Raw genomic sequence first — 12,903 nt, 5'->3', positions numbered from 1 at the left:
ATACAGTGTTAAATCCCTAAAAATACTTTCTTCTCCTACCAGGTCTTTTTCGTCATCCATTTTTATTCTGGGCCAGTCATTAACACCCTGCCACCCATCATGGACCCTGACCCTTTGTTGTCTTGTGACCTGATGGATGGCCGTGACGCCTTTTTGACTCTGGCCAGAGATAAGCACTGGGAGTTCAGCTCATTAAGACGATGCAAGTGGAGCACCATGTGCATGCTGGTGGAGCTGCACAACCAGGGCCAGGATCGCTTTGTTTACACCTGCAACGAGTGCAAGCACCATGTGGAGACACGCTGGCACTGCACTGTTTGTGAGGTAGGAAACCTTTTTAAGGAAAGGTTTGAAATTTACAAGTTTGATTTCTCATCTAAACGTTGTCTTGTTTTCCTGTCATAGGACTATGACCTATGCATCAACTGCTATAATGCGAAGGGCCATGAACACAAGATGGTGAAATGGGGCTTAGGTTTAGATGATGACAGCAACGGCCAGAATGCAGAGGCCTCCAAGAGCCCCCAGGAAAGCCGACGTCTCAGCATCCAGCGCTGCATTCAGTCCCTCGTCCACGCCTGCCAGTGCCGCAATGCCAACTGCTCCCTCCCGTCATGTCAGAAGATGAAAAGGGTGGTTCAACACACCAAGGGCTGCAAGCGCAAAACTAATGGTGGCTGCCCTGTGTGCAAGCAGCTTATCGCTTTGTGTTGCTACCACGCCAAGCACTGTCAAGAGAACAAGTGTCCTGTTCCCTTCTGTCTCAACATCAAGCACAAACTCCGTCAGCAGCAACTACAGCATCGGCTCCAGCAGGCTCAATTGATGCGACGCAGGATGGCCACTATGGCTGGAAGGGGTATGCCCATGCCGTCTCCACCTACGTCATCTGCCCCAGACACTCCAAACTCTGTGCAGCAACCGAACACGCCGCAGACCCCACAACCCATGCCTATTCAGCCCCAACAACAGCAACAGCCACCGCCGCCCAACCATGCCAATGTTGTCCAAGTCTTCCCCAACAATGGTCGCATCAGCCAGCCCCCAACACCGATTCCACAGGGCAAACCAGGGCCGCAGTCGTCCCCGCTTCATCAGCAACAGTCTCCATTGCCCAGCTTACCACATCAACAGCAGCCTCTGCCTCAGATGGTACAGCAGCAGCAGCAGCATCAGCAACAGCAGCCCCTGCTGGCGGCGTTGAAAGTGGCCAAACAGATTGAGAAGGCAGCTAAAGCAAAGCAGCAGCAACAGCAACAACAAAATTACCCCATGAACGGGATGCCTATGAACCACCCGCGTATGATGGGATCCATGCAAAGTCAGATGCAGATGATGCAAGGGCCGCGGGGGCCTCAAGTGATGCAGGCCATGCAGCAAGGCCAGTGGGGTCCTGGAATGCAGGGTGCAATGCAGAAACCCCAGGGCCATCCGCAGCAGGTCCCTCCACAACAAGGGGTCATGGCCGCTCAGCAGGCCCAGGGAGGTCCCATGCCTCAGCAAAGTCAGCTCATGCAGAGGCCCATGTTGCCCCAGCAACAGGGACTCCAGATGCCTGGAGTCATGCCTCCCCAGGGGTCCTCGCAGCAGGGTATGACACCACAGCAGCAGAACATGCCCCGGGGGATGCCTGCCAACATCGCGCCCAACGCTTTGCAGGAGTTACGGCGCACCCTCAGATCTCCCAGCTCTCCCCAGCAGCAGCAGCAGGTCCTGAACATCCTCAAGTCAAACCCCCAGCTCATGGCTGCTTTCATTAAACAGAGGACAGCGAAATATCAGGCTAACCAGCCGCAGCAGCAGCCATCACAGCAGCAAAACCATCAAGCCATGCAGGGATCTACGACAGGAATGCAAGCTATGATGCAGGTGCAGAGACCTGGCATTCCCCCCCAGCAGCAACCGCCACAGCAGGTGGGTCTGCAGGGCATGGCCCCCATGGGACCCCAAGGCCAAATGATGAATGTGGCTCAAAACGGGAATCCGCAGCTTTACCGCAGACAGCAGCTGCTCAGGATGCAGCAACAGGCGCAGCAGCAACAGCAACAGGCAAGCATGTCTCAGCCGCATGGTCCGTTCTCCCAGCAGCAGCCAGGACCAGCGAGCTACTCCCAGCTCCGCATGCAGCAGCAGATGGCTATGCAAGGAGGTGTGTCCATGGGCCAGCTTCCTCCCTCTTCCCAAATGGGCCAAGGTGGCATGGGCATGGACGGGACCCAGAACCTCCTGCAACAGCGGATGCTACAGCAACAGCAGATGTTAAAACAGCAGATGGCGTCTCCAATGCAAGCTAATTCCATGAGCCCTCAGCAACACATGCTGCCTGGCCAAGCACAGGGCAGTGCTCACTTACCTGGCCAACCGATGGGAAACTCCTTGGGCAACCAACGTTCGCCAGCCCCGGTCCAGTCGCCTCGGCCGCCTTCGCAGCAGCAGCCGCCGCATTCCAGCCCATCTCCACGGATGCAGCCTCAGCCCTCACCCCAGCATGGTGCCCTTCTCTCAAGCTCCCCTCATCCCAGCCTGGGAGGACCTATGTCAGGCCCAATGGAGCAGGGACATATGGGAACACCAGAGCACAGCGCAATGCTCCCACAGCTTAACACACCAAACCGAGGGGGGTTAAGTACTGACATGGGCATGGTGGGGGACCCTACGGGAGATACGCTGGAGAAATTTGTTGAAGGATTGTAGCAGAAGAAAGGTCTTGGCAAAACAATAGGGCCTACAAACTGTGAACCTTCTGCTAACCAAGGGACTGCTTTTTATTCCAACACACAGTGATTTACCAGTCACTGTTGCAAAGAACACACAAAGGATATTTTTTTGGTTTGGACCAGCCATGCAAATTTTGCTGTGGTCTTTGTGTTGTTTAAACTTGATTTGCATTTGTTATTCTCTGGTATTGGTATTTTTTAAACAAAAACTTCCCAAAACAAAAAATATCTTGTTTCATTTTATTTGTCTTTTCTTATTTTTTGTATCCTTGCAAATAAGTATTTTATTTGTTTTGACAGACTGTAAAGATAAATCTGGGATTTTGTTTTTCTTTCCAGGTTCACCTATTGCTCAGTTGCTCTTGTTCCAGGCTAATTTATTCTAATATGCCATTTTTCAAAAGGACTGCCTGCCTTTGGGAAAGCCTTAATTTTCCTTCCTGCTTGCAGAATCTACGGAAGATTAAAGTATTTGTTTAGCTCTAGGAACTATTGCACACATACAAACACAACATGCAGGCTTTAAAAGAAACCTGCATTGAAGCTTCTCAAGTTTTCCCCCATGCCAGAATGTTCTTTTTGTACTGGCCTAGGCTCAGTATTTGTCTTGCATATGTACAAATAATCACTTTTGTCTCTCTTTCAGTCCAGATACATTCTCTCCAAGTCCTGTTCTCCTTTTGCCTGTGGTGAGAAATGAACTTGTTCAACTGCTGATTTGTGTTATAAGTTCTGCGCATCATTTTCTATCTTACATTAAACTTGAATTGATGAGGAACTATTCTCTGTCATGCAGCTCAACGGCACTGTAAATATGCTGAAAATAAGAAAGAAAATCACTGTACAAACTGGTTCAAAATGGCTCATTTCGTACTTATATACCATATTGTTTAATAAACCTGTGTGCCACAGAATCTTGGTCATGTTTTGACTGACACTTTTATTCATGATGTATTTTACCAGATTCTCTAGGTCAGGGGTGCCCATTACGTCGATCGCGAGCTACCAGTCGACCGCGGGGGGTGTGTCAGTCGATCTCAAGCCAGGCTTTTAAAAAAAATAGACCTAAAAATGAGTGATTATCAATCTTCACCAAGACGTCACTTAAATGACATTCACGGTACCGGACGGTCTTGTGAGATGACGCTGGCTGCTGCAAGATCATTATTATGAAAATATGACCGAGAGGAAGGCGAGAAACACTTTTTATTTCAACAGACTCTCGCGCCGTACCTTCCGTCAAAACTCTAAAGGCCGACTGCACATTTCCTATCTTCACAATAAAAGCCCTGCTTCATGTTGCCTGCGCTAACTAAATACAGAGTCTCGGAAAACTGGCGTGCACAAGCGATCCCTCAGAAAGCTGGCGTGCACATCACTTCTGCACGCCAGCTTTCCGAGACTCTTATTTTGTTAGCGCAGGCAGCATGAAGCAGGGCTTTTATTGTGAAGATAGGAAATGTGCAGTCGGCCTTTAGAGTTTTGACGGAAGGGACGGCGGGAAAGTCTGTTGAAATAAAAAGTGTTTCTCGCCTTCCTCTCGGTCATTTTTTCATAATAATGAACTGGCAGCAGCCAGCGTCATCTCACAAGACCCTCTGGTGCCGTGAATGTCAATCAAGCAAGCTACGGAATTTGCCGCCAATGTTTTTCTTGTAAAGTGTATGGAAGCTGGATGAATTAGATGCCAAAAACCAACCACTTTCATGTGGTATTGTACAGAAAGGACAACTTTTTTTCTCCTCCATTTGAAAATGTGGGCGTTATCATCATTACTGTCTGATTCCAATCAATGCAAGTCATCAGAATCAGGTAATACACCAACTTATATTCTTGTCTTTGTGAAAGAAAGACATCTATATGTGTTACACATGCTTGTATTATCATTAAACACATTTAACTTGTTTACAAAAATGTCTCTTTCATAAATAAATAAATATAAATGACATATATAAATAAGGTAGATGCCCTCGAGTTGGTCAATTGAAAAGTAGCTCGCCTGCAGAAAAAGTGTGGGCACCCCTGCTCTAGGTCAAAAAACGTTTTACTTTTCACCATGCCCCCTCTGCGGACATTCGTTCAATTTTAATTATCTTTAAAGCAAAAAAGACTGAAGTCTGAAGTTTTTGAAGGTTGATAAAACATTGGATTCTTTTGAATTTAACACAAATGTATCAATTAACTTCACTTGTTGTTGTTTTTAACCTTTTGAAGACTTTTTGATGAGATGTCAAATTTAAATAAAGAATATCACTAATGTTATGCACATTTGTAATGTCAACAATGACGTCAATTGTTTAAAATACCCCATAAGGGTTAAAATAAACATTTGCTATTTGGTTTAGTCTTTTTTTGTTTAGGGTTAATGTTGAACGAAAGATTTGATAAAACATATAAATATGAATCAAAATGTGTTGATGCCATATAAAACAAATTATTTGTGGCTTTGAAAATACACTATATTGCCAAAAGTATTTGGCCACCCTTCCAATTGGTCAGATCCAGTTTTCCTAATCACTTGGCTTGGCCACAGGTGTAAAAAAACAGTTAGGCATTGAGACTGTTTCTACAAACATTTGTAAAAGAATGGGCAGCTTATAGGAGCTCAGTGATTTCTAGCGTGGAACTGTTATAGGATGCCACCTGTGCAACAAATCCACTTGTGAAATTTCCTCGCTCTTAAATATTCCAAAGTCAACTGTCAGCTTTATAATAAGAAAATAGAAGAGTATTGGAACAACAGCAACTCAGCCACCAAGTGGTAGGCCACGAAAAACAAACAGAGGGGTCAGTGGATGCTGAAGCACATAGTGAAAATAGGAAGCCGACTTTCTGCACAGTACGCAGAGAGCTTCATAGAATGTGTTTCCATGGCCAAGCAGCTGCATCTAAGCCATACATCACCTAGTCCAATGCGAAGCCTCGTTTGCAGTGGTGTAAAGCACATCACCGCTGGACTCAAGAGCAGTGGAGACGTGTTCTCTGGAGTGATTAATCAAGCTTTTCCGTCTGGCAATCGGAGGGCCAGTCTGGGTTTGGAGGTTGCCAGGAGAGCGGTACTTTTCGGACTGCGTTGTGTGTAATTGGGTGGAGGAGGAATTATGGTGTGGGGCTGTTTTTCAGGAGTTGGGCTTGACCCTTTAGTTCCAGTGAAAGGAACTTTGAATGCTCCAGGATACCAAAACATTTTGGACAACTCCATGCTCCCAACTTTGTGGGAACAGTTTGGAGTGGGCCCCTTCCTTTTCCAACATGACTGTGCACCAGTGCACAAAGCAAGGTCCATAAAGACATGGATGACAGAGTCTGGTTTGGAGGAACTTTACTGGCCTGCACAGAGTCCTGACCTGAACCCGATAGAACACCTTTGGGGTGAATTAGAACGGAAACTTGAGAGCCAGGCCTTCTCAACCTCACCAATTTGCTTTTGGAAGAATGGTCGTAAATTCCTTTAAACACACTCCGTAACCTTATGGACAGCCTTCCCAGAAGAGTTGAAGCTGTAATAGCTGCAAAAGGTGGACCAACAACATATTGAACCCTATGGGTTAGGAATGGGATGGCACTTCAAGTTCTTATGTGAGCAAGGCAGGTGGTCAATTGATTAATTGATTGAAACTTTTATTAGTAGATTGCACAGTACAGTACATATTCCGTACAATTGACCGCTAAATGGTAACATCCGATTAAGTTTTTCAACTTGTTAAAGTCGGGGTCCACGTTAATCAATTCATGGTAAAGCCAAATACTTTAGACAAAGTGAATTGCTCTAGTGCAGGGGTGTCCAAACTTTTTCCACTGAAGGCCGCATATAAATATACATTTAGGCCTCCACTCAGTTATGATCCCAGGGACCCCAAAGGGTTTTGGTAAAAAAAAAATATAAAAAATGTGTCATTATTCGGTATCATTATTTTCATTATTATTCAAGTTTTAAATCTCTATATCAACATTAGGAAAAAAAAAAAGGAAAAAACACTAAATATGCAATGTTTTCACCCAATAGCTTTTTTAGGTGGAATATTTGAGGTTATATATTAATTCGAGCCTTAATTTTGGATTTTGATTCATTATAATTTTTTGAGCAATGACACTTAAAAAAAAATCACACTTAAATAATTGGGGATCTAAAAGTGTCCTACTCATTAAAGTGGTAAAAAATTAATTATACTTTTTTTTTATTGTTTACTTTTAGCACAATAATCTCAAGATCAACTTCAGATATATCCGTCAATTTTAGGTTTTATTGTTGTTTATGTGTTGTTTGTTTTAGGCCCTTTAAAAAAATTTAAAAATCTCAGTTTTTTATATGGTGAAACACAAAATATACAACATTTTCCCAAAAAAATATCTCAAAGTGGAATATTTAATGTGACGTAATTGAAGCCTTGAATAGGTCAATAATTCAAAATGACATTGATTTTGATTCATACATTTTTTTTTTAAAGAAAGAAACAGCCTGCATGGCAGCTTTGTGTTATTAAAGCATTGCAACATTTTATTGTTACATTTCACCTGTTTGCTCTTTTATATCACTTTTTATGTATTTAATTTTTTTCCAACTGTATTTTTAAAATGTACCGTGGAACCGTTAAAAATGACCCCCGGGCCGCACTTTGAACACTTCTCCTAAGTAAATAACTGGAAGTGTATTATTATTTTTAATGTAACATGAAAAAAAAAATCCTCTTAGGAAAAAGCATGTATAATAGAGCAACACTTCAAAAATGATTATTAAAAACAAAGCTAATCTTATCCCCTTCGAGTCAGTTGACCACAATTTGACCTTGGCAATTTATCATTTAAGGATATTCATAATTAAAAATAATTCGACATGTAAAATATTTACACTACATTGCTACATACACAATCAAAAAAAAATCTTAACATTTTATCAATTAGCATTTTATCAGTCACATTTACAAAGCTGACCGACGCCATTTTAAATCAGGCACTTAGATGAACACCGCACTTCCATCATTAGGACCAGCGGGTGTCCTACTGTCAGTGTAGTTCAGCGTGTTTCCTCCTCTGCCAACTTGACCGCAATTGTCCGCCGTCCTCTTCTCTGTGGCTACCACCATGTCCCGCTGTCTTACTTTGGCCCGGTTCGGTATCACCTTGTCCGCCAGAACCACCTCAAGAGTACCACCGTGTACACGAAGGCTGAGCGGTTCTGTCTCGCCATCCCTGACACGGGGTAAGTGTGTTAGCATAGCCGGGCTAGCATTTGAGCGTCGTGCTACTTCACAACATTACGATACACATTCTTAAAACTCCAAATGTGCCGAGAGAAGGTTACTACAAGGTCATTTACAAAAGAGTAAAATTACCGGAACGTGGTTTACAGTCGGGTTTCAATGTGACGCAAGAGCGAGACTCACCGGCCACAACATTAGGTACATCAATTTAAAGGCCTACTGAAATGAGATTTTCTTATTTAAACGGGGATAGCAGATGCATTATATGTGTCATACTTATTGCCATATTTTTGCTGAAAGGATTTAGTAGATAAAGTTCGCAACTTTTGGTCGCTAATAAAAAAAGCCTTGCCTTTACCGGAAGTAGCAGACAATGTGCGCGTGACGTCACGGGTTGTGGAGCTCCTCACATTCTCACATTGTTTACAATCATGGCCACCAGCAGCTAGAGCGATTCGGACAGAGAAAGCGACAATTTCCCCATTAATTTGAGCGAGGATGAAAGATTCATGGATCAGGATAGTGAGAGTGAAGGACTAGAAGAAAAAAAAAACAGGTGAGGGCAGTGGGAGCGATTTTAGATGTTATTAGACACGTTTACCAGGATAATTCTGGAAAATCCCTTATCTGCTTATTGTGTTACTAGTGTTTTAGTGAGATTATATAGTCATACCTGAAAGCCGGAGGGGTGTGGTGACCGCCAATGTCTTTGAGGGAAGCCTTGGAGGAGCCAAGAGAGTCTACAGCTGCCTCTTTGACAGCTGCAGGAAGAACTACACAAGCTCCGCTCATGCCGACTTATTACCACTATTTTCTCACCGAAACCTGCCGGTTGACATGTGGTAGAGAACCATGTTCGCTTGATCGCTCTGTTCCATATTAAAGCTTCACAACAAACAAATAAACACCGGCTGTGTTTGTGTTGCTACAGCCGGCTGCAATACACCACTTTCCACCTACATCTTTCTTATTTGTAGTCTCCTTTATTAATTGAACAAATTGCAAAAGATTCAGCAACACAGATTTTCAAAATACTGTATAATTACACGATAAAATCAGACTACTTTCAGCCGCGATCGGTGCTGGAGAACATGTCCGCTACCACCGGTGACGTCACGCGCATGTGTCATCCTACGCGTCATCATTCCGCGACGTTTTCAACAGGATACCTCGAGGGAAATTTAAAATTGCAATTTAGTAAACTAAAAAAGCCGTATTGGGATGTCTTGCAATGTTAATATTTCATCATTGATATATAAACTATCAGACTGCGAGGTCGGTAGTAGTGGGTTTCAGTAGGCCTTTAATATACGGTTATGCATTGAGTTTTTCAATGGACTGAGTTTATTTCGGTCTTATAATCAACCATTTTGTGTGATCAACATATTAACAATCATATACATTCACATACAAACAGAAAATGTATGAGCGAAAAAAGAATATTATATAAGCCAAGGCTTATATTTGCCTATCCTGCACATTCACTGAAAATTAGATAACCTGGAACATCAACATTCAAAAAAATCAATGGAATGAAAGTAATCGTTATATTTTATAATATTCAATTTTTTCACCTCTCAAGGCTTTCTTAAACCATAACAAATATCTTCAACTCCTCGCTGAGCTTGTTCTACCATTTAACTCCTAAAACTAAAATACATTTCAATCAATCGTCAATCAATATTTATTTATAAAGCACTAAATCACAATTATCTCAAAGGCCCGCACAAGCCACAATGACATCCTCGGTTCAGATTATGGCTGGGCGATATGGCCTTTTTTTAATATCTCAATATTTTTTAGGCCATATAGCGGTACACGATATATATCTCAATATTTTGCCTTAGCCTTGAATTAACACTTGATACATATAATCACAGCAGTATGTGTCGCATTTAAAACATTCTTGTTCATACTGCATTAATATATGCTCATTTTAAACTTTCCTGCAGAGAAGGAAATCACAACTAAGTCAGTGGACCAAAACTGTATTTATTAAACAGTTATTAGCAGGTGACTTTTCAAATGATGCTACGTATTAGCAGTAGTGCTACTTTTGGTAGCAACGCCTGTGCCCTACACTTGACTAATTAAAGTTGTCTATTCGTCATAGTCCCACTTGAAGCCAAACCACAGCCAGATGATTTACCCCCTGCTGTTTTTCTTGGGAATTAATTCTTCCTTCATTTGTTACCAGATTCGCACCTTCTTTCTCTCGTATTACCACTCACACGGCTTCGCTAGCATCACAGCTAAGTTACCCAGTCTGCTACCTCTCTTCTCCGCAAGGGCGTATACGTATGTGACGTCTGTGAGAAGGAGACACAAGAAGGAGTGGGAAGAACCTTTAGTGTAATGCCCGCAGCTAAAAGCAACTGCGTGCGAACGTATACTCGAATATCACGGTTTAGTAATTTTTTATATCGCACGGAGACCAACCCGCAATATATCGCGTATATCGATATATCGCCCAGCCCTTGTTCAGATTCCACATAAGAGCAAGGAAAAACTCACAACCCAGTGGAATTTCAATGATAATGACTATGAGAAACCTTGGAGAGGACCGCAGATGTGGGAGGACCCCCAAACCCCCCGCCCTCTAGGGTAGACCGGATGCAACAGACGTCGAGTGGGTCTAGCATAGTATTGTGAAAGTCCAGTCCATAGTGGAGCTAATATAATAGTGAGAGTCCAGTCCATAGTGGGGCCAGCAGGAGACCATCTCATCCCAACCGATATACAGGCGAGCGGGCCTCCCGAGTCCCGACTCTGGATAGCCAGCACTTCATCTATTGCCACCGGATCTGTGTCCCCCCCCCCCACCTCAACAAGGGAGAGGGGGGCAGAGCCGAAAAGAAAGGAAACGGCAGATCAACTGGTCTAAAAGGGGGGTCTATTTAAAGGCTAGAGTAAAAAATGAGTTTTAAGATGGGACTTAAATGCTTCTACTGAGGTAGCATCTCTAACTGTTATCGGGAGGGCATTTCATGTTACTGGAGCCCGAATAGAAAATGCTGTACCGCCCGCAGACTTTTTTTTGGCTCTGATAATCAATAATAAGCCAGAGTTCTTTGAACGCAGATTTCTTGCCGGGACATATGGTACAATACAATCGGCAAGATAGGATGGAGCTAGAGCGTGTAGTATTTTATACGTAAGTAGTAAAACCTTAACATCACATCTTAAATGCACAGGAAGCCAGTGCAGATGAGTCAGTATAGGTGTAATGTGATCAAACTTTCTTGTTCTTGTCAAAAGTCTAGCAACCGCATTTTTTAACAACTGTAATATTTTAATACAAGACATAGGGAGACCTGAAAATAATACGTTACAGTAATCGAGACGAGACGTAACGAACGCATGAATAATGATCTCAGCGTCTTATAAATAATGGATTGGTAGGTTCATAGTAGCATGCTTTGTGGATTATTCAAATTACCCCTTTTTTAAGTTTAATTATTGGTCTATGTTTGTTTTATAAGCATTTCCCCAAACTTCAACACAATATGTTTAAATATGGAAAAATAAAATAACAATATAACATATGCAGACATTTCTTATTCGGCATGTGTCTTACTTTATAAAGAATAGCAATGGATTTGGATTTTTTTCCCTTTATATATTCAATATGCGGTTTCTAACATAATTTATGATCAAGTATTATTCCCAAGAATTTTGTTTCATATAGTGTATCAATTTCCACTTGATTTAATTTTAATTTTGCTTCACAATTTGTCCTTGCACCACTAAACACCATAAATTTAGTTTTCTTTTCATCAGTTTATTTCAGTTATATCAGTTTATTTCGAACATGCATACAATTGCAAGATGATACATGACAATTTCCAGTTTCTCCTTTCACTGACAGCTGGCCTACATGGGAGCAAGCAGCATAAGTGCCGTAGTTTCTAAATAACCATGTTTTTACATCAAAGTTGACGTACGAGAGTTACATTTAGTTTTTGGACTTGCTTCCATGTCCTCAGACCTCCAGGTGGAACCCCAGCATAGGTGGAGCAATCGGCCCAAACTGTGGCGCTCTCAGCAGGTGTTTCCTTGGATCAGCCAGCAGTCATACTACAGCACGCAAGAAGCTGAAAAGGAGCCTGAGGAGGAACCTTTGCACACCATCATCAAAGATTCTGAGTCTGTGCAAGGTGCTGTGTGTCCATTTTTGACAGTTATTTTTACTTGTGCTACTGTTTGTTACTATATAACTGTTCTCCTATTTTATCCACATAGGCACCTTCTCTAAACATGAATTTCAGGCCGAGACGAAAAAGCTTCTGGACATTGTTGCCAGGTCCCTCTACTCAGAGAAGGAGGTAATATGTTTAGGAAACTACACCATTGCGAGTGTCCCTCCTGTAGATCATTATTTGTGGTCATAGTTTAGGTCTTTGTGATTATTTTTTTACTGTGGATGTTGTCATCAAGGGCCTTGTGAGTTGAGAAATTACATTAATAAAATGGCAGGTCTATATTAAGCATGCAAATGTAGTCACAGGTGAGCAAGCATGCCAGGGGTTTTGACTTTTGCCATGTTATGATTCCTTTGATATATAGTTGAACTTCGATTTACTAATTTAATTAGTTTTTGAACAGGGCTGTTGCCCCATTCATCCATCCAATTTCTACCGCTTCTTCCTTAAGAAACAATGTAAACATGAATAATGGGTTTTAGCCTTTACAAAAGTCTAGTAGTAAAAGTATAAAACAATATAAGGCTCCACACAGTACAGTATATCAAACAAATATAACAAATGGGTGATGGATCAACTATCCTTTTATAACAAAACCAAACAACGAGCTGAACTGTCCTCATTTGTAGCCACCCTGCCGACTCGCACACACATTGTCTTTAGTTCTCTAGTGCGTTCACAGTTTGAAATCACAGCACGTCATAATTTTAACAGCCAGGTCACTACAATGATTAGGTATAAAAAATAAAACTCATTTGAAATTATTGGTTAATCAGTTTTCCG

The 12,903-nt window shown here is 42.3% G+C and overlaps 2 protein-coding genes across 3 annotated transcripts in view; both read left to right on the top strand.

Moving 5' to 3' along the window:
• crebbpb (CREB binding protein b) overlaps positions 1-3,631 on the top strand; it is a 69,531-nt gene extending 65,900 nt beyond the window's left edge. For both annotated transcript variants that reach the window (XM_061884816.1, XM_061884815.1), the window contains exons 31-32: positions 43-324; positions 406-3,631. In XM_061884816.1, the coding sequence (XP_061740800.1) occupies positions 43-324; positions 406-2,694 (2,571 nt within the window). In that variant the 3' untranslated portion in view covers positions 2,695-3,631. The remainder of the gene's footprint in view (positions 1-42; positions 325-405) is intronic.
• Positions 3,632-7,685: 4,054 nt separating this feature from the next.
• trap1 (TNF receptor-associated protein 1) overlaps positions 7,686-12,903 on the top strand; it is a 29,453-nt gene continuing 24,235 nt past the window's right edge. The window contains exons 1-3 of the mRNA XM_061884810.1: positions 7,686-7,917; positions 11,905-12,075; positions 12,161-12,243. Of these exons, the coding sequence (XP_061740794.1) occupies positions 7,800-7,917; positions 11,905-12,075; positions 12,161-12,243 (372 nt within the window). The 5' untranslated portion in view covers positions 7,686-7,799. The remainder of the gene's footprint in view (positions 7,918-11,904; positions 12,076-12,160; positions 12,244-12,903) is intronic.

Source organism: Nerophis ophidion, linkage group LG23 (assembly GCF_033978795.1).
Source record: "Nerophis ophidion isolate RoL-2023_Sa linkage group LG23, RoL_Noph_v1.0, whole genome shotgun sequence".
NCBI lineage: Eukaryota > Metazoa > Chordata > Actinopteri > Syngnathiformes > Syngnathidae > Nerophis > Nerophis ophidion.
The sequence above is the reverse complement of the archived record's forward strand: the minus strand, read 5'-3'. Positions and strand labels throughout refer to the sequence as shown.